At 35.7% G+C, this 21516-nt stretch overlaps 1 protein-coding gene across 2 annotated transcripts in view; it reads right to left on the minus strand.

Annotated features, from left to right (window-relative positions):
- The window catches only part of LRPPRC (leucine rich pentatricopeptide repeat containing), a 124158-nt gene that overhangs the window by 76628 nt on the left and 26014 nt on the right, over window positions 1–21516 (minus strand). For both annotated transcript variants that reach the window (XM_069071608.1, XM_069071607.1), the window contains exons 6-13: window positions 20441–20527; window positions 19746–19872; window positions 19245–19389; window positions 18641–18807; window positions 18323–18428; window positions 18121–18228; window positions 9339–9457; window positions 2522–2615 (exon numbers count right to left, since the gene is read on the minus strand). In XM_069071608.1, the coding sequence (XP_068927709.1) occupies window positions 2522–2615; window positions 9339–9457; window positions 18121–18228; window positions 18323–18428; window positions 18641–18807; window positions 19245–19389; window positions 19746–19872; window positions 20441–20527 (953 nt within the window). The remainder of the gene's footprint in view (window positions 1–2521; window positions 2616–9338; window positions 9458–18120; window positions 18229–18322; window positions 18429–18640; window positions 18808–19244; window positions 19390–19745; window positions 19873–20440; window positions 20528–21516) is intronic.

Consider the following 21516-nt stretch of genomic DNA (forward strand, 5'->3'; position numbering starts at 1 on the left):
TAAATTCAATTACTTATTATTTGCAATAACTGTAGATGTGAATTTTAAATTAATTCTCTGACCTTGCAATCGGTTTATCTTATATCCAAATGACCTTGCCTGTCTTAACTGAAATGTGACTACTAAGTGAGAGAAGTAACTGGAGGAAGGTAGAAACTGATAAAATATTGTGTACAGGTATATTGTTAGTTCTAATTCTACATCCATTTTAAAATACAGTTCTTAAAATTCTTAAGTCAACCACTTTTAAAAAATATCAGTTAATCAACAATACAAAAGCAAAATAAATAACATACCCAAAGGTTCAATACAATTCAACAAGTACCTATACTGTGCCTCCAATATACATGGCATGTACGTGGGCTAAGTGCCAGAGATACAAAGATAAAAACAATGTATTCCCTGCTTTCTTCCCCCAATATTTCAATTATTGTTTGATTTCAATACTTTTAAGTTTTTTTGGAATGGTTCTTTTCAGTTCCAAAAACAGACACTAGAGTTAGATAGGCTCTTACCTACTTTAAGAATTTTATAGAAAGGATACAGATAAATCTACACACATTTCACCAATCTTTAATATAATTTGATCAAAGTTTTAAATGTTTCTATGGATGACAAAATGTTAAAAGAATACATTTTTTTGTAAGGGTTTCAATCTACATCCTGATAAACCCCTAAATACAGCAAGGTATACGGTAATTGAAGAGATTCTGTTGTTGAGTAGGTACCCCAATGAAGGTACTGCTAAGGCTCCAAATACACCAAAATATTTATAGGAGTATTTTTTGTAGGAGCAAAGAACTGGAAGAAAAGTGGAAGATGCTCAACTGAGGAATGGCTAACAAATTATGGTAGATGAATGAAATGAAATATTATGGTGCTATAAAAAAATGAATATGATTAATAACCAGAAGTATGGAAAGGCTTACAGGAACTGAAAGTAAAATAAGTAGACCAAGAAAACAATATCCATGGATTGCTACAATGTGAAGAAAAATCACAAGATAATAAAAAATTCTGTGCTACAAAATTGCAAAGAACATATAGATATGAGAAGGCTACTCCCTTTACAGAGGATGGGTTGGGAGGAGAGTAAAGTTTCCCTACAGATGAAGAACACTGCCTATATTGTCACATTTTAAAAATGGATTGGTCAGTGTTGCCGATTTCTCTTTTTGTTAAAAAAAAAAAATCTTTTAAAGGATAGGGTGGGAGAGGGGGAAGTCTGGGGGATGTAAAAACAAAAGATTTCAATAAAATTTTATTTAAAAAAAATAGAAGGCATAGCGAAAAGACCACTATACTTGGAATTAGGAGACAGTTATAAATCATAAATCTGCCAATAATTATAGCTATGTGAATCCCAGAAAAACCTAAGTTTTCTGATTGTGAATTTCTCTATAAAATGCTACCTGCTTCGTGGAGTTGTGAAGAATTTCACAAACCTTAAAAGAATAATAAAATTATTACATTACTAATACCTATTCACTAAGATGATTACACAAGTAATAACAATAAATTTTTTAAATTAATGTTTTTGGGGAAAAATGCTTTTGGTAGGATATATTTTCATGCTATCAATGAATATCTCATATATTATTAGTCTGACAAGGAGGTCTTAAACACTCTCCCTTGAATTCAATTTTTGGGGGCACATACAATACAAAGAATTATAGCATATGCAGAATTAAATAGGTAAATTCCACTTAATATTAAAATGAATACATCAATGCATCTTTTTAAATAATAATGCTGGGGCGGCTAAATGGCAGAGAGAGCAGAGCACCAGCCCTGGGGTCAGGAGCACCTGAATTCAAATCTGGCCTCAGACACAACACAAAAACTAGCCATGTGACCTTGGGCAAGTCACTCAACCCCAATTGCCCTTCAAAAAGCAAAAAAAAAAAAAAAAGCTAAATATTTCTAAGGGAGACTACTGAATTTCAAAATACTTATTGAATACTAGGGAGTATACTGGATACTGTTTTATAATAAAAGTTAAATTTCATATACAGCACTGAAAGTAAAACCACTTCACAGTATTCAACTTCTTATTTTATAGATTAATATTTAGCTTTCTCTATACACTGTCAGATTATTTCAAGGAAGGCATGGTAAATTTTTTTAAAAATCATTTTGAAGATGTCTGCTTTTGCTTAATGAAATTACTATTTAATAATAAATCATAGGATCTGACAGGACAGGTCATTTTTCCTTGCTTTTAAAGATAATAAAAATAATTCTGAAGGGAGCACAACAAATGGTACTACATCTATTTTTCTTAAATGAGGAAAACTAGGGCTCAGTGATCTGCAGTGAACAGTTCAAGATAACTCATTGAATAAATAAGGGGTGATGCTCAGAGACCCCGACCCCTTCTTCTCTTTGTTCAGTGACTTAATACTGCATGCTATGGAGAAGAATGAAGTATTTTATATAGATTAACTTTAATTTAAGGAAACAACTGCCTTAGAGCGATTTATAGGATGTTACATTGGTTGTGGAAAAATAGAATACTTACATAATGATAAGACACGGTCAAGGTTTCCATCTATGGCTTCATTCCTCAATTCAGCTAAAAACAATATGTCGTCATTAACTGGACATCCATTTTCCTATGGACACAAGTATTTATGAACAAATGAGTTTTCTTAGTTAACAAGAAAGAACACTTTGACATACAATCTCCACTTCCTCTTCATACCACTCTATTATTTATAACACCTCAATATACAATTTCCTAAACAGAAGGGAAATTTATTAGTCCAACTCTTTAATATATAATTGAACTAGACATTTTACCAATGACTACAGAGCTCAACAAAAATAAGAGTTCTCTTGATCCAGGATTCTTATACATGGACTTAGCACCTACCATAAAATTACATGGATAAATTAATCATTCATGACAGAGGTTTTCTCTTTAATGAGGACTACTGAGGGGATCAGAATATCTCTTATCAAAAGTGAGGTAAAAATTCACTGCAATACATACTTCTGTAGACAATGGAGACTTCTATAGACAATGGTAATAGCATATTATATCTCCCATTAGGGATCTAATAGAAACTTTGTGTAATGATGACATTCAACAAATCTTAATGAAATTCTATTACTGAAGGAAAGTACAAGAATAATATAATACAATAACATAATAATGAATGATTTATTTACTTAATGATTTAGATTGCCCATTATTTCACTAAACTTTTAAATATAGGATCTGATTCTCCTAAGGCAAAGAAAAATAAACTGCAATAACAAGATCGAATGTCATCTGTTGCTTGAAGTCTAATACCTAACCTACCCCCTCCCTATCCCCATCCCATCAATACCCAACTTGCCCCTCACATTTCATCAGCTCTGTTTTGGATTTCTTTAATGTACTTATGTAACACATATTACAGCTGTTTTGTTTTCTTAGAAAATTTATCCTCAACAATACTGTAAACCGTGGCTTCACCAATCTTAGTATCCGCTTGGACTCTTTATATGATAACATACAAATTTGTCAATTCACAGCAACCCATAAATTCACCCTCGCTCCTTCTGCTCCCCATCATCACTTCCATGTTCTAGGTTCTCTCAGCAACCTCCCTTCCTCTGAGGTTAGTGCTATTCATTTCTATGGCCCAATCACAGCCCTGGTAGTTACTGTCTACAGACCTCCAGGTCACTCTTCTTTCCTCAATGAGTTCAGTACATGGCTCATAATTTTTATCTTCTCCAAAACTCCTGCCCTAATACTAGGGGACTTCAATATGCATGACTCTACTTCAAATAGCTAAACTACTCAGTTCCTCAACTTACTCACTTCTCATGATTTACTACTCGCATCTCACCTTAATCACACACAAAGATGGTTATAACTCCTGATTTTGCCATCACCCACAAATGTACTACCTCCGTGTTCAAGAATTCCTAAATCTCCTTAACTGACCATAATCTCCCAAATGCTACTCTTCATCCACATTGTGACGTCCAATTCCTTGACCCCTCATTTCTCTGCCAGGTCATCTCCTTTGCATTAGCTATCCTCTCCTCTTTTCCCATCTTGATCCCCTGGTGAACCAATTCATCTCTACGCTGTGCTTTTTTTTTTTTTTTTTGCTTTTTGGAGGGGGGAGGGCAGGGCAATTGAGGTTAAGTGACTTGCACAATGTTACTCAGCTACTAAGTGTCAAGTGTCTGAGGTCACATTTGAACTCAGGTCCTCCTGACTCCAGGGCCAGTGCTCTATTCACTGTGCTACCTAGCCACCCCATATGCTGTCCTCTTCTTGAGTCTGTAGCCCCTTATCATTAGCTGATTGTGCCTTGACAATCCTCAGTCTTAGATCACTCCCATTATCCACTAAGAACTGAGGCAGAATAAATCACATAATCATTCTGACTCAAACTAGGTGCCCAACTGCTGGTAGGCAATTCTACTATACCTCTCTTATCAACACAATCCCTGGGGTGGGGAACCTGGGACTCAAGTCCCTTTGACTGAATCCAAACTTAATAAAAGGATTTGTTTTGTAAAACCTGGGAGGCCGCTAGGTGGCGCAGTGAACAGAGCACGTGGGCCCTGAAGTCAGGAGGACATGAGTTCAAATCCAGTCTCAGTCACTTAACATTTACTAGTCATGTGACCTTGGACAAGTGACTTAACCCCAACTGCCCTTCCTTCCCCCCTCTTAAAAAAGAGAAGAAAAAAAAAAACCTGGACTCAGTCAAAAAGACCCACATGTGGCCTTGAGGCTGCAGATTCCCCACCCCTGGTCCTATATTCCACAAAAGTTCTTCCAAACTTTTTCATCCCACCTTTAATTTCCTGTGGATCAACCTCTTCCCATCCTATCAGTTAAGTCACCTCTTCTCTACATCTTCACTTCAAATCACTCACATGCCTTCTGCCACTATCTCCTTACAGCACTGAGGTAGCTTTACCAAGGCTCTTCTCTCTGTTAGAACAATCCCATTCTTTTCTCCAGATTACCCTTGTCATCTCCACTCTATCACTTATTTACAATCTCTCCTTATCTAATGATTCCTTCCCTGCTGCCTATAAACATGCCCTTATCTCCTCCATTCTCCAAAACTCTCCTTTCATCCCTGCTAACTATTATCCTATATCTCTTCTATCCTTTATCCTCCTTCAAAAGGACATCTACAGTGGTGGCTAGGTGGCGCAGAGAATAGAGCACCGGCCCTAGAGTAAGGAGGACCTGAGTTCAAATCCAGCCTCAGATACTTAACACAAAAAAAACTAGCCATGTGACCTTGGGCAAGTCACTTAATCCCAATTGTCCCACAATAAAGCAAAAAAGAAAAGAAAAGAAAAGGACATCTGCAATAGGTACCTAGTGGGTACCTACCCTTTCTCTCCTGTCACTTTCAACCCTTGACAATCTGGCTTCTGACCTATCAGTCCACTAAAAAAGCTATCTCCAAAGTTATCAATGATCTCTTAACTGCCAAACTCAATGGCCTTTCTCAATCCTTATTTTCCTCTATCTCTCTGAAACCTCTGACACTGATGATCACCCTTTCCTAACACTTTCTTCTCTTTAGATTTGAGAACAACTCTCCCTCTTGGTTCTCCTCCTATCTACTTTCTCAAATCTACTTTGCTGGATGCCCATCTAACTGCAGGTATCCACTGGAGCTCTGCCTGGGCCCTTTTCTCATCTCCCTCTATACCACCTCATTTGGTGATCTCCTCAGCTCCTGCGGACTTAATTACCATCTCTGATATGTGATGCTGATGAGGCACAGAAGGGTTAAGGAGTGTGAAGGGAGGACTAGCACCTCAGGTGGGAAGGCTTGCTGCTCATCCACCTGTGATGTCCAACGGGTCACCCAACTCTCACCGGTGGCTCCAAGAAGCGGTAGCCACACCCAGGTAAAAATGTCTTAGCAGACAGGTAGAGAATAACCCAACAGGGCTCAAATCTGTCAGTTAATAATGGGTAAATGCGAATAATTTGTTCCAACAGCCATGGAGGTGGCAGAAGCAGGTGCTGTGGAGAGCTTGGAGTTTGGTCAGACACCAAAGATACCAAGGTCACTACTCTGGAACAAGTTTCCATCAGCTCACACCTGCATAACTGCAATAGCCTGCTGGTGGATCTGCCTGCTTCAAGTCTCTCCTCACTGTCACCTCCAGGATCAAATACAAAACCTTCTACTGGTTGTTCAAAACCTAGTCCTAGTCTACCTTTCCAGTCTTCTTACGCCTTACACTCCCTGCCACATACGCTTCAATCCAGTGACACTGGCCTCCTAACTTGTTCCACAAACAGGACACTGTCCCTTGGCTCTGGGCATCTACTTTGGCTGTCTCCCATACCTGGAATGCTGTCCCTCCTCTGCTGACTACTAACTTCCTTGGCTTCCTTTAAATTCCAATGAAAATGCCATTTTCTTTGGGATGTCTCTCCTGATCCCCTTTAATTCTGGTACTTTTCCTCTTTTAATTATTTCCTTTTCATGCTATATACAGCCTGTTTGTATGCATTTGTTTGCTTCCTATCTCCCCCATTAGATTCTTAGGAACTTAAGGGCAGGAACTGTTTTTTGCCTCTTTTTGTATCCCTGGTGCTTAGCACAGTGCCTGACAACATAGTAGGTGCTTAACAAATATTCGCTGGCTGGCTGACTGACAGTATGACCTGGCTATTTATTTCTTATGAATAGATCTAACAGTCCCTCCACTGCTCAAAAGTTTTGGTGGTTCCCTATTACCTATTCAATCAAGTTCAAATTCAAGGTCCTCCAGAATCTGGAATATCCTTTGCACTCTGGTTTTATACTAATTCACCTCTATATATGCCATGCTTCTCAAACTGTATGACTCCCCATTCTTAGAACATATGCTGCGCTTTCTCTATTTTCTGGTTTACACTATTCATGTACTTATAAATCACTTCAGATTCTTGTTATTTGTATTACATGTCATGTCTCTCCTAATAAAGTCCAGAGGCAGAGACAGCATGTAGAAAGCTCTTCATTATGCCCAATATTTACAGCAGTGTTTCATGCCCACCAGGCAATAAATACTAATTTGTTGAATTACTGAAGGAACCAAGTACTTATGAGGGATACTTACTATACTATTTGCAAAGTGTATAGACATATACTATATGCAAATTGTACTCTTGGCCCTATGTGAATGAATACAAGTTATACAAGTTCTTCCTTTCACAGTGGTTATGAATGTGTCAGATAATGATTTTAAAAGTTCAGTACAACAGTAGATGAAATGTAAGAAGCTAATTAATATCTGATTCACTGATAGTTCAAATGAAATTTTTACAGAGACAAATGTAACATTCTTTAATGTAGAGGAATCAGCTCTGTTCTATCAAATTGTTGGCCATAAGATTTACTATATTATCACATCTTAAGAATTTCCTAAGAAAAAGGAGATTTCACCTAGCACATGAGAGGTGCTCAATGAATGTGTTGATTTCACCAGCTGTCAACTTATCATATCTAAGTCAATCTGACTTCAACTTTAACATAGCACCTAATCTACGCAAAGCCTCCAGGAGAGACAAAGTTTAGATAAGGCACTGCCCCTGCTGCACTAACACAATTTCCAGGGCGGAAAAGAGTATGACAAAAGCACAAAGATAAAGAATATGACATAAAACAAAAATACAATAGTATAAAACCAGGTATAAGGCTGTTTATGTCACAGAGGAGGTAATACTTTGAGTTGAGATTCAAAGAATGAAAGTGTATGAATTCAACTAGTATTAGGGGAACCAGAATGTGGAGAAGACAACTCAGGAACAGGATACAACATGAGCAAATGCACAGCAGTGGGAAAGCATAGTATTTATAGGAAATGGTAAGTAGGAGACCCTGGTTAAAGTATATGGAGTAAAATACAAAAATTGTCAAAAAAAAAAAGAGCAAGGAAGAAATTTCCTTTTAGACTGATAGGGGGAAAAGTTAAGATCAAATAAAGGAGAAATAAGACAAAACAGAGAATTCTGATTACACAAAATCTAATTTTTGTCCAAACAAAATCAATGTTTCTACAGTTAGAAGGTAAACAGTTAACTGGGGAAATATCTTAAAACCGAGGTTCCCTGATATTCAAATCCTGATTTCCAAGACATACAAGGAACTGGTTCAAAAATTTAACAACAAGAGGCATTCCCCAATAAATTGTCAAAATATAGGAACAAATAGTTTTCTTTTTTTTTTCCTAAAGGAATTGTACTTTTTTGTTTTTGCTTTTCATAGGGGCAATTGGGGTTAAGTGACTTGCCCAAGGTCACATGGCTAATTTTGTGTTAAGTGTCTGAGGCCAGATTTGAACTCAGGTCCTCCTGACTCCAGGGCCAGTGCTCTATTCACTGCACCACCTAGCCACCCTCAAATAGTTTTCAAATAAAAAAATTCAAGCTATCAACAGTCATATGAATTGATACATAGTAAAGTAGAACAGAGTAGAACCAGAACAACAATTTATTCAGTAACAAAAATGCTGTTAAAGACAAACAACTTGGAAAGATTCATGATTCTGATCAATACAATGACCAAATATGATTTCACAAGCCCTACGATGAAGCATGCTACCCAGAGAGGTAATGTACTTAAGTAGAATGAGAAGACATGCATTTTTGGATAAGGTGACTTGGGCATGTGTTTTCCTTGAGTATGTTTTTTTTTTCTCTTTTTTCCCCAAAAGCTTTGGAAAGAAACACAGTTCTAAAACTTTTGCGGGGAGGGGAGTAGATAATAAAGGTCAGGGAACTAACAAATATGGAGGGGAGGGGCAAAAGAATAGGAGATGACACCTGAAGGAAAAATACTCCATAAATCTTGCCTTTATCATAAACTTGAAGTTAGTATTTATAATTAAGTCAAAAAAAAATTTTTTTAAAGCTTTTTAGACATTATAAATGTGTAGAAGCACAGCTTAAGTCAGGAAGCCCTTGCTTGAATCCTGCCTGACCCTGTCTTTTCAGCCTTGGCCAAGTTGCCAAGCCATTTGGTGGTTTAGTCCACTCTTTAAAACTCCAAATGTGAGAGAAGGTGACCAGCTGTGTGGGTTCCAGGTGCTCTCTATACTAATGAAAGCCAACAACCAGCCTCTCTACTATCCTAAATATAGAACTAGCATGTCAGCAACTAGTTTCTAGACTTTCTCTTTTTCCTGGAGGAATACAGGACGGACTGGAACAATGATCTTCTACATTTTTTGCAGGATGCCCTGAAATTCTTTAATGTGCCCACAGGCTGCTTATGGCCAACAAATTGTGCAAGCCTGATCTGTGGCCTCAAGCTCAAGTATCTGGATCTATATATAAAAATTAAAAGACATATTTGACTCACCTGCAGTACAACATGTGCCGATTGTACACTATCAAAAGCAGGAAAGACATAATTCCCATATGTTTCAGCATCAGGATTTACTCCTAACTCATGCATTCTTTTGACAATTTCAATTACACCTAAAAAGGAAAAATACAAAAGCAAAGAACAGGGATAAAGCAAGTGGAATAAAACAAATAAAAAGAAAAGGCTGAGTTCCATTTTCCTTTAAAAAAAAAATACTGAAGTTTAAATCTCCACAATGTAATTTTTAAAAGGACCTTTAAAAATTGACATCTTGATAAACACAGAAAAATGGGGGAAAAGGAAAATGAGACTGCTAGGCAGGAAAATAATAAAGCCTTCCTTCCATTCTCACTATGAACTTAGCACCAGGTACTCCTGAACTAGAGGAAGTAGAGAAAAATCCCAAGCATCCCAGTAATCTTCAATTACAAAACACGTTTATGACTCAAGCAGAATAGTATAAAAGTGTCACTTAAAAAATCAGGAAGCTTAAGAAACAAAAATCCCTCATGTGCTGCTAGGTACAGCACACACATGCTCTTCACATTCAAGTAAGTAAAACTGTATTCCACAGAGTAATGTGCAGCATGACCAAAGAGCAGTTCTACCTCAGAGGTGAACAATATGATAGAAAGGCTGTGTTCAGTATGTTCAACAGTAAGGAAGCTTCAAAACAGGATTATCATGAACACGTGTGGGAAAATCTACTTGTTTCTAACTTTTTTTTTCAGCTTTAAAACACAAAAAGTTAAGACCATAGGGATTTTGCGTTTTAATCCGGACACTATTGTTTTATTGCACTTAAACCTGATGCAGTTTGTCTTAGTTTTTAAATAATTTCTTGATTAACAGACATGTCTTTTTAAAGTGGTGCATACACACACAGAGAATCTCAATTTTTCAAAAAAAAAAAGTTTATCTTCTAATTGCTAAAATCTACCTCCAGTTACCAGAACTATTTAGTCATTCTTAAGAATACTGAGGATTTGGGGGGGGGGGGGGGCCCACGGGGGGGTGGTGGAGCCAAGATGGCAGGCAGAGTAAAAGCAGGAACTTGCTTAAGCAACCACCTCCAATACCTGTAAAATATGACTCTAAACAAATTTTTGAGCTACAGAACTCACAAAGTGACAGAGAGAAACAAATCTCCCACTGAAGGCAGTCTCACAGGCCAAGAGAAAGAGTCTATCGCACCATGCTGGGGTCTGAGAAGTTCCACATGAACTGCATGGGCCCAGACCTGTGGCACAGACAGACCAGCGCAGACTTCAGGAGGGTGAATCACTGCCAGCTGTGGTGATTTCCAGACTTCTCAACACAAACGCCAAAGAGAAAGTAAAAGGTCAGTAGGGAACTCTGTGGGAACCAGATGACAGAAGAGCCCCTGGGACGAGAAGTGGCGGAGAAGAAGCTGCAGTTGCTGCCATGTGACTGCCTTCAGAGCTCCTGGCCTGCAGATCGTAGGAGGACCAAGCAACCATTCAGAGGGTAATCACTCTTGCCTTGACCTAATCTGGGTCACTGTCTTGGGTGGTGGTCCTGGGGTGAGAAATGCCAGTGTGCCAGAGCTTATGGTGGCTGTTGAGAGGGCGCCCTCCTCATAGCTCTGCCAACATTTGCAAAAACCCTAGCAATTTAGGACACAGCTCTCTCCACTCTGGAAGCAGAGTTCTACTGTGGCAAAGAGCTCAAATGTCAAGTAATTGGTTGGCAAGATGAGCAAGCTCAATCAGACCATAGAATCCTTTTTTGGGGACAAAAAGGATCAAAACATGGAACAAGAAGACAACAAAGTCAAAACTCCTGCATCAAAAGCTTCCAAGAAAAATATGAATTGGTTACAGGCCATGGAGGAGCTCAAAAAGGATTATAAAAATCAAGTGAGAAGTGGAGGAAAAATTGGGAAGAGAAATGAGAATGATGCAAGAAAATCATGAAAAGCAAGTCAATAGCCTGCTAAAGGAGACCCAAAAAAATACTGAAGAAAATAACACCTTAAAAAATATACTAACTCAAATGTCAAAAGAGGTCCAAAATATGAATGAGAAGAATGCCTTAACAAGCCTAACTGGCCAGATGGAAAAGAAATTTCAAAAACTCACTGAAGAGAATAATTCCTTCAAAATTGGAGTGGAACAAATGGAAGCTAATGACTTTATGAGAAATCAAGATACTATAAAACAGATCCAAACAAAAGGAAAAGTAGAAGGCAATGTGAAATATCTCATTGGAAAAAACAATGACCTAGAAAATATATCCAGGAGAGATAATTTAAAAATCACTGGACTTAACTAAAAGCCATGATAAAAAAAAAAAAAAGAGCCTAGAAATCATCCTTCAAGAAATTCTCAAGGAAAATTGCCCTGATATTCTAGAACCAGAGGGCAAAATAGAAACTGAAAGAATTCACTGATCACCTCTTAAAAAAGATCCCAAAAAGAAAACTCCTAGGAATCTCAGAGCCAAATTCTAGAGATCCCAGGTCAAGGGGAAAATATTACAAGCTACAAAGAAGAAACAACTGCATTATGAAAACACAATCAGGATAACACAAGATCTAGCAGCTTCTACATTAAAGAATTGTAAGGCTTGGAATATGATATCCCAGAGGTCAAAGGAGCTAGGATTAAAACCAAGAATCACCTACCCACCAAAACCGAGTATAATGCTTCAGGCGAAAATATGGTCATTCAATGAAATAGAGGACTTATTTTTGATGAAAAAACCAGAGCTGAACAGAAAATTTTACTTTCATATACAAGAAGCAAGAGAAGCATGAGAAGGTAAACAGGAAAAAGAAATCATAAGGAATTCATTAAAGTTGAACTATTTACATTCCTACATGGATAAACGATAATTGTAATTCATAAGACTCAGTATGAGGATAGTTGAAGGGACTATATGTGTGTGTGTATATATGTATATATAGATATGTATACAGACATATATATGTATGTATACAAGGGTGTATGTGTGTATAAATACATATGTGAATGTGTATATGTGTATACATATATACAAATAGAGGGCACAGGATCAGTTGAATAGGAAGGGATATCTAAAAAATAAAATTAAGAGGTGAGAGAGGAATATAATAGGAGGAGAAAGGAAGAGATAGAATAGGGTAAATTATCTCATATAAAAGAGGCAAGAGAAAACTATTACAATGGAGGGGAAGAGCAGGAAGGAGAAATGGAATAGGTCAACCTTACTCTCACTGAATTTGGCTTAAGGAGGGAATAACACACTCAATTAGGTATCTTATCCTACAGGAAAGTAGGGGGGAAGGGGATGAGAGAGGAGATGATAGAAGGGAGGAAAGGTTGGGAGAGAGGAGAGTTAGAAGCAAACACTTTTGAAAAGGGACAGGGTCAAAGAAGAAAATAGAATAAGTGGGGGGGGGCAGGATAGGATGGAGGGAAATATAGTTAGTCTTTCACAATATAACTACTATGGAAACTTTTTGCCTAACTACATATGTACAATCTATAATGAATTGTCTTTCCATTGTGGGGGGGGGGGGGTGGGATGAGGGAAGAAGAGAAAGAATCTGGAAATCAAAATTTTAAAAACAAATGTTAAAAAAAAATTGTTTTTTACGTGCAACTGGGAAATAAGATATACAAGCACTGGGGTATAGAAATCCATCTTGCCCTACTAGAAAGTTAGAGGGGAGGATATAAGAGAGAGCAGATTGGGGGAAGGGATATTCAGTGAGCTCACTATCTTGGGGTGGGAGGTAGGGGAAAGCCAGGATGAAAATTTGTAACTCAAAATCTTGTGGAAATGAATGTTGAAAACTAAAAATAAATAAATAAAAGATTTTTTTGAAAAAAGGAATACTGTCTAAACTGATCAGATATAAGAATGAAATAAAAATAAACTGGCAAATGTTATGGTCAATACACCAAATATAAAGATCATGTTTTTGTTTAGCAAAATTGGAGGAAACAATAACTCAAATAATAACAAAAAGATATTCTTATTTTTATTATTTATCAAACATGAATTTCTCCCATCTATGCCTTTTTCCCAAGGTGTCACCTACAGATAATTAACACCTAGATGAATATTTTATATAATGCATCATTATGTGCCTTCCCTCTAAGCCCTTAATGATATATGAAGGATTAAATTCTGTATCTCTGCACAAGGATGCTCTGAACAAGATTCTATTTTTGCTTCAAAATATGAAAAAATAATTTTTTTCTACTACTTTATAATCTTAACCACTAAAATATTTGCAAGAAATAAAATTACTTTTTAAATTTGGCAAATGAAAAAAAAAAGCAAGTTTTTTATAGCAGGAAACAATTCAGTGGGGTGGAACCAAGATGGAGGACTAAAAGGAAACAATTCAGGTAAGCAGAACCTCTCTAGCTCTCAACACAAGCACAGGCACAAAAGTCCACAGAAACACTGTGGCTGACAAGAGAAAACTGACTGTCCTAACTTTAGGGTGCCTGTGTTTATTCTGATTTGGATAACTCATGAATATAAACCTACAACACACTTTAGATCTTTGTCACATAGGACTTTGTTTGCAGTTTCTGTAAGATCTTTAAAAAAAATAATTCCAGAAATTATCACTGTCTCTTGTGTAAGTAGTAACTAGCAATTTATTTTGTAAATAATAAAATTCATGTTCCTAGATACTACTGAATATGTACAAGTTCAAATCACTATGCAGGAATGAATTCTTGAAAACCATGAAGTTAACTATCACAAACATTTAATAAGAGGAAACAAGATTTAAAAAGAATCTGGATATACAAAAACAAAAAGTGACAATCACAATAAAAAGTTGGTGCTCCAAGAAGCTCATATTTCTATAACCTACATCTAATCTAAATCTTTTGTAGTTAGTTGTTTTTATATCTGGGACAAAGGGTGGCCAAGGGACATAGTATGGCTAACAGATCGGCATAACCATAAACTGTCAACAACAAAAACCAATTGAAAGCATTGAAGTTTTATTATAGTCATAGCTTAAAACACTGTCAACTAAATTCTGCAATAAAATATAACTCCTGCTATTTCTGGAATGACAAGAAAAAATTGTTGTTTAGTAAACTAAAAAACCAGGTGTATTTTTTATATTAAGACATGTGATTTCAACTTCTCCACTTTAATCTCAAATGCTCTTCCCACTACATAGCATTTCATCCCTTTAGAAATTTGGGGAAATCGTCTTTTTTAGTACTATTAACCAAAACCTTATCTCTTGAAAGGGGTTACTAAAGGTGATTCTAAGTAGATGCAGAAATTAATGAGTTTTCACTGCCTACCAAAATATTTTTTGATTTAAGCAAATTTTGAAAAAGGTATGATTTGTCCAACTAAGATTTTGCAAGTAAGGAATTTGCAAACTATTAAATCTCAGATGAACTGAATGCTATTATTTTGATCTCATTCTCACATTTCTTGATGAGATTAAGGTAGAAATGGTGCTGGGACAAGTCACTGTCCTATAGACTACTGCAAGGATAGATGAAATAATTATTTTTTGTATTCACAGGTATGAGAGTTCATCCTCTGTAGAATAACTGAAAGCACCTTTAACACAATTCCAGGAGTAGACTGGGTTACTGAGTATGTGCTCATCTTGTTTATGTAGGTTATTCTTTGCTCTCCTCTGCTAGATTTAGAAAGCTTTCACATATCGTCCCCCTACCCCCAGTTATGTAGCAACAAATGTGATTATTAAAAGTGCTGTTCTTAAGACTTCTTACTCAATAAAATATTCGGGCAGTCATTGGCAATAACATGGTTAGATACTGCTACAGTTAAGAGTATAGCTCCTGGTTGAGCTTTCCAGAATACTTTTAGGTTTGTCTTTTTAGTATGGAGATGTGTAAGTCCATGAAAGATGGTGAACTTTTGATGTATAATTCTAGCTATCAGGTCATTTATTGTGAGGTACTCAAATTTTACAGCCTATAGTGACAGCTACAGCCTGCGGTACAAAGTTCCTAACCATTTTCTTGCACTCATCTACATTAAGTTTGAACTCTTTCATAATTTATGTATGGTAGCAACAACCTGGTCCTAAAATTGGAATCATCATCATCATTAAGCACTGTTCTTCACTTTCTGTAAGGGTCAAAGCTTTCAAAGAAATCTGTATCTTCAAGTGTGTAATAATAATAATTCTTTATGTCATTAAGTTCTCACCTTTCCTATTCATCTTACAACTCTACAATGCATCCTGATCCTAAATTAGTTTGGTGGTTTTTAGTTTTTATCCATTCTCAAAAACGTGATAGATATTTAGAGTTCTGAACAGTGAAATAAGCTAGATTTATGGCAATTTTTGCATCTGTGCTAGAGGACAAAACTATTAAGAAAAATCACTACAAACTGTCTTAAGTTGGAGATGGAAAAGCCAGAGTTCTTTCAAATTTGCTTAGGCTTCAGTTGGATATGTGAGTCAGGTTTGTTTGTTTGAGGTTTTTTTGGAGATATTTTATTTGTTTATTCAAAGCTGGTGCTCAACAATGTCTGTTTTTTGTAGTTTTCTACTCAGATGTATACCCTTCCCTCAACCAAATTTGAATCACATTTCATTACTTCTGGGGATAGTGTGTGCGTGTGTACATTTGGTTTCAGGAACTTTAATATAGCAAATAACAACTTATCAACCATATCTCCAAGAACAATCTATTTACTATGTTAGATGAAATGAATTTTCTCTTAATATTAAGGAAAAGTGTAGTTATAGATCCTGTCATTGGTAAAAATAAAATAAAGGCAAAAGCACACACACAGAGGAATCTCTAAAAAGAGAAATCTATAGTTCTAAAGACTGGCATCTGTAAAAATCATATGGCAGAGGGGTAGGGGGTGGTGCATGTGAGATGAGGAAAGGATTAAATTTTTCTCCATGCATTTATAGCTAGGGTTTATTGTAAAGTAAAAATAGTATTACTTAACACAATTAGATTATATGATAGGAAAAAAGAAATGAGAACCAGAACATAGTCGGTCATAGCTCTGTTACTAGGCAAGATGAGAGACCTCAAATATCCATCCCATTCAAGTTGGGAGGGTCACATTTTTCTCGTCAATGCAATGAAGCACTTGAATTACATGATTCTTCCAATTATATGATTCTATGGTTTGATACAGTAGATTAGGCAGTTAGGGAGATGTGAGTTCAAATTTTGCCTTTCACATTTATAGCTGTGGGATCACAGGAAAGCCACTTAATCTCACTAAACCTCAACAAAGCTCTGAAGATATTTAGTTCTCCATTGAGTGATCGCTGAGAGTTCTCCACTAAGCAATAAGTGGGTTTGTTGCCAATAAGGTCAGATCTTTGATTTTATATCTAATTGAGCTTGGATACAACGAAAACTTCTTTCAGGTGACACTAGTATAAACTATAAATGAATAAAAGTGATCTTTGACAAAAAAATAGGTCCCCGAATATATTTATCCACTCATCTACCTAAGGTGAATTTAGTAACATATCCCTAATTTAAACCTAGGTTTTGTTCAGGAAAAGACAAAATTTCACTGACTAACCACCTAAACATTTCAACAACAATCATCAAAATATATTTTAGGATTTGATCATCATAAAAACAAAAAAATATATATTTAGAGGTTGTTTTAGAGATAATATATGAACCAAAGTTTTTACAGAATGATACAAACTTTCTATGTCAGAAACATGAGGTTATAGGTGACCTTGGAGTTTCAGAACTAGAAGATATGCAAAGAGTTAATAAAACTGCATACTGTTTTCACAAAGATGTTTCTAAAAAGGATTTAGAGACTTTTATAGTCAGAAACAATTAGGGAATACTTGTTTCAGCATTTCTTCTAAACCCGAATACAACTGTATATTTAAAATAAAATTGCAATATGAACAGTCTGCTAAAAGCACTTTTTTTGTGTTTGTGCGTTTTGTTTGTCACCCAATGTCACACTAACAACTCTGCATCTCATTCTAGAGCACATTATACTGTGAGATAAGAGGGAAAAGACCATTTTTTGTTTCCCCAAGGGGAAAGTACTTCTGTTAAAAGCATCTTTTTATGAGACTACTCTTTCTGAATTACCAATAACGCAAACCAAAGAATTAGACACTGTACTCTAAAATTTAATATTTGTTCCATTCTTATTCATAGACCATAGACATCCCATGTGTAACAGGGAAAAGTGTGCTAAATGCTCAAACGTACTTAAGGACCCGAAAGACTGCATTTCTGCCCTTCAATCAGCATGCTGTCAGGTCACGATCACTCATCCAGCAATAGGAGTTTCCCTGCTTTTTCTATCACTGTAACCAAGCTCAAATTTAGCTCATCAGTTAAAAGGAAAAAAAATGTTTCACAAAGAAAAACTATTAAGCTCCTTAGTTGTTTTAGTGAAACCTAAACTTGGGATGCGGTTTTACTTTGAAAGCACCTATAAATATTTAATTTTATAGAGACTGTAACAGCAAGAACCAAAAGACCTCGTTTTATAAGTTAATGATGCATAGTATTTTCTCATTATGTTTTCATTATGAATCTGAATTCAAAAACTGAAGACTAATAGGTAAAATAAATGAAATTTAAAACTATATTGGGTTCTGTTCTTAAAAACAATTGAGAGCAATTTGTGTGAGAGTAAACATTCCCACATGTCCAAAGAAGTTCTTCTCCTCTGAACAGTTATCAGGAAAGAATTTAATTTGGCTTCTACAGATGCTCCAAGCAGTGATAACTCTTCAAAATGGGTTCCTGAATTATTATGGCTTTAGGAAACAAGGAAATAAAACGCTAACCTTGAGTATCTTTGTTCTTTTGATGTCCAGTTAGCAATGGCCAAAAATAGTGCGGTCTGATAGGAGCTTTCTGTTCCTTCATTGCCTTCATGAGGTCAGTTGCCAAAGCTGGAAAAAGAAAGGGAATATTATAATGACTATTTCTAAAGATTATTTCAGGATAAAATCTACTATGTTTGTTTTCAATTTAAGAATGGAATACCAGTTTTCTTGGCTTTCAGAGCACAGTACAATGTGAACTGTAAAGGGGCAAAATGCAGCTTCACTTCTTTTAACTTTTCACAAAATTCTTCCAACTTGTTGAAGGGCTAGAAGAAAATGAATATGTTTTGTCAGCCTTCTCTCATCTTCTGCAAATATCCCAATATTTTTTCAAAAACAGTGTGAAGGAAAAAGTCTCTATTTGTAATATCACACTCTCAGAGTCCTAGAGCTTCAAAATTTTCTTACAATCTATTTTTTTTCTCTGTAATTCTGTTTTAAAGAACAAGTTTCAGGAAGAAAAGAGTGAACTGAATACCGTATTCATGGTGACACAATGTTGTAAAAAAAAATTGCCAAAGTTGTTTAGGTTAGAAGCATTTTCTTGTGTATTCTCCAGGATAGATTTTGGACATGACACTAAAATTTGCATTGCTACATCTTCCAATCTTTCCGTCACTAAACTCAGACAGAGGTTCATCACATCTAGAAAATAAACACAGATAATGTACTTTTTATAAATTAAGTAACATTACACTTCAGCTCCTACTCACATCCTCCCTTATTCCGAACCACATTCTCACGTTCAAGAGCAACTTGCAGCACTAGAAAACTGATTATCAGCCCAAAACTGCCACAATTCAAAGTTACAGATCATGTGCATCTATCTTTTTTAAAAAACTTGCTTTTAGAAGTCGATGAAAAGATTTCTAAATTAATACATGCACTTAAAAAAATTAATGACTATAAGCTCATTTAAAATTGAAGCTACTTTTATATGCTGGCTTCAAAGTACTTCTGGATTCCTATGCCATTAACTACAATTTAGATTCAGATACTTTTAGGAAAATGTTTTTTCCCCTTAACATTAAAAGATATGGTTCATATTCGTATCAACTATAATATATCTTTTAAAAATCAACCTGGAATATATCTTCTTTCATATTTCATGCGATCCAAAATTTCAGAGATATACTGAGGATATCCAGCCTTGCTGAAGCTAAAGACAATCTGCATTAAATCTCTGTCCATAAGGTAGTTATCAGTCTTCTCCATCATTTCCAAAGTCTGTAGACAATTTCAAGATAATAAAAGTTAAGGCATCCACTCATATTTAAATTTAAAAGGTTTTCTTTTCCAAAACTAAAGTAAATCACCATTTCTAAAGATAAAAATTGTAACTGTTACATTAAAAAGAATATATTTCATTTCAGGAATACAGCAATTAGCTGTTAAAATAATATTAAGTAGCTAAAATATATGCAATTCTCTATAAATTATTCTGACCACTACAGAATGTTTCAGATGGTAAAATGGGAATAAATCCTACTTCTACTTTCTTGTCTTGTTAGATAATCAATGTAATATTAGATGTTTTAAAAAAAAATCTCTTTAATGTGTAATTTATACTGCATAAAGCATACCTGTTTAACATGATCGATGTCACCTTTCTCAGCATATGCATTCAATAATGCTAAATAAGTATCTGGACCAGGCTCAATTCCTGCTTCTCTCATCACAGAAAGGATATTTTCTGCATTTTGCATATCCCTGTAAATTATTTGAAAGATTTTTTAAAGGCATCCCTATTTAAACAAGTCTGTTTATATTGTTCTAAAACTGTTTTATTATTTAAGATAGTATCATACAAAATTCAAAATAACTTATATGTATCAATACAATATTCTAAAGCTTAAATATACATAATCACAGTCCTAGGTTTCTAAAATATCAAAATATAAAAACCTCATTTTAATGAACCTTTACAAATGATCAAATAATTAAGGGATATTCAAATGGGACTGATTTAAACTGATAAATTACTCTTGGCAGCAAATTAACCTTTTCTGAGAATGAGATCACCACTCAAGTTACTTTTTTAACATTTTCAGGAACAAACCAATTAATTACCTCACATGGATAAATTGGATGAATCTCAATACTTGAAATAGAAATTAATTCTGTATTAAGATTAAGCCTAACTTAATGGAAGTAGGCCAAGTATAATAGAAAATGATGTATGCATTCTTTCTCATATGATAATTCAGACTTCAAGGAGATAAAGAGTCAAGGTTTAGGATGTTTGTGTAAACAATTAAAATAGCTTATTTTATATTACCCAGCTCTTGCATGCCCGGTAACAAGGGTACTGAATACTATTTCTGTGACTGGAAGATCCTTTGTCTTCATAAATTCAAGAATCTTGCTAAAAGATAAGAGAAGTAATGTTAATCAGAAAAATTATAATACAATAATGGTGGCCTTTGCCATAGTTAGGATTAAACCTTAAAAAAAAACTTCTCAAATGATAATACAAAAATATTTCCAAAGTGATAATCTGCTTTACTAGTCAACAGTAGAGGACCAATTTGGCGAAAACTGAGGATGAGGCAAAGGGCTTTTGGTATTAGTAAAGAACTGGTTCACGAAAGAACCATAAAGAGCACCAATCCCCTCACTCTACAGAAGGCTTGGGAGGTGAAGTGACGAGCTGTTGGTCCAACAAGTAATGAGTGTCAAAGGCAGGACTTATATCCCCATCCTCAGATTCCAGAGCCATTTTTGTTTGATAGATGAACTACTGGTAAGCAGACCTCTCCCGTCTTGATGCAAAGAGCAAAAGGCAAAACTAGGAAGCAACATAAATGATGACAACAATGGAAATGAAAAGAACAGCAACTGAACAGTACAATCATCCTGAAAAATGGGAAAAGTTGAAAAAGTGAAAGCTGAGCGGTAGGCACAGGGGTGGGGAACCCTGAAATTATAGTTTTCAGAAGGGGCAATGTGCTGGTAGGTTTTCACATTACTTTTTAAATTCACAAAGGATGGATCTCTGGGCACCAGTGAAGTAGGGATATGTTTGGAAAGAAAGGTAATAACAAAGCAAGATACCAATTTTTAAAAATATAGCTGGTTTGCATGGGATGGAACTTAACAAGTATAGTCCATGGACAAATGGAATCTCCCAAGTAGCTAAGTTTTCTACCTAGACAACAAATTACAAGGAGACAGATGAGTAATCCTAAACCAGAGGTAGGGAACCGGAAGCCTCCAGGCCACATGTGGCCTTCTAGGTCCTTAGGTGCAGCCTTTTGACTGAATTCAAGTTTTACAGAACAAATCCTTTCATTAAAGGGATTTGTTCTGTTAAATTTGGATTCAGTCAAAGGGCTGCACTTCAAGACCTAGAGG

This window comes from Petaurus breviceps, unplaced genomic scaffold (assembly GCF_028583685.1).
Source record: "Petaurus breviceps papuanus isolate PSGF00001 unplaced genomic scaffold, PetGlider_PUasm1.0 90842, whole genome shotgun sequence".
NCBI classification, from domain to species: Eukaryota; Metazoa; Chordata; class Mammalia; order Diprotodontia; family Petauridae; genus Petaurus; species Petaurus breviceps.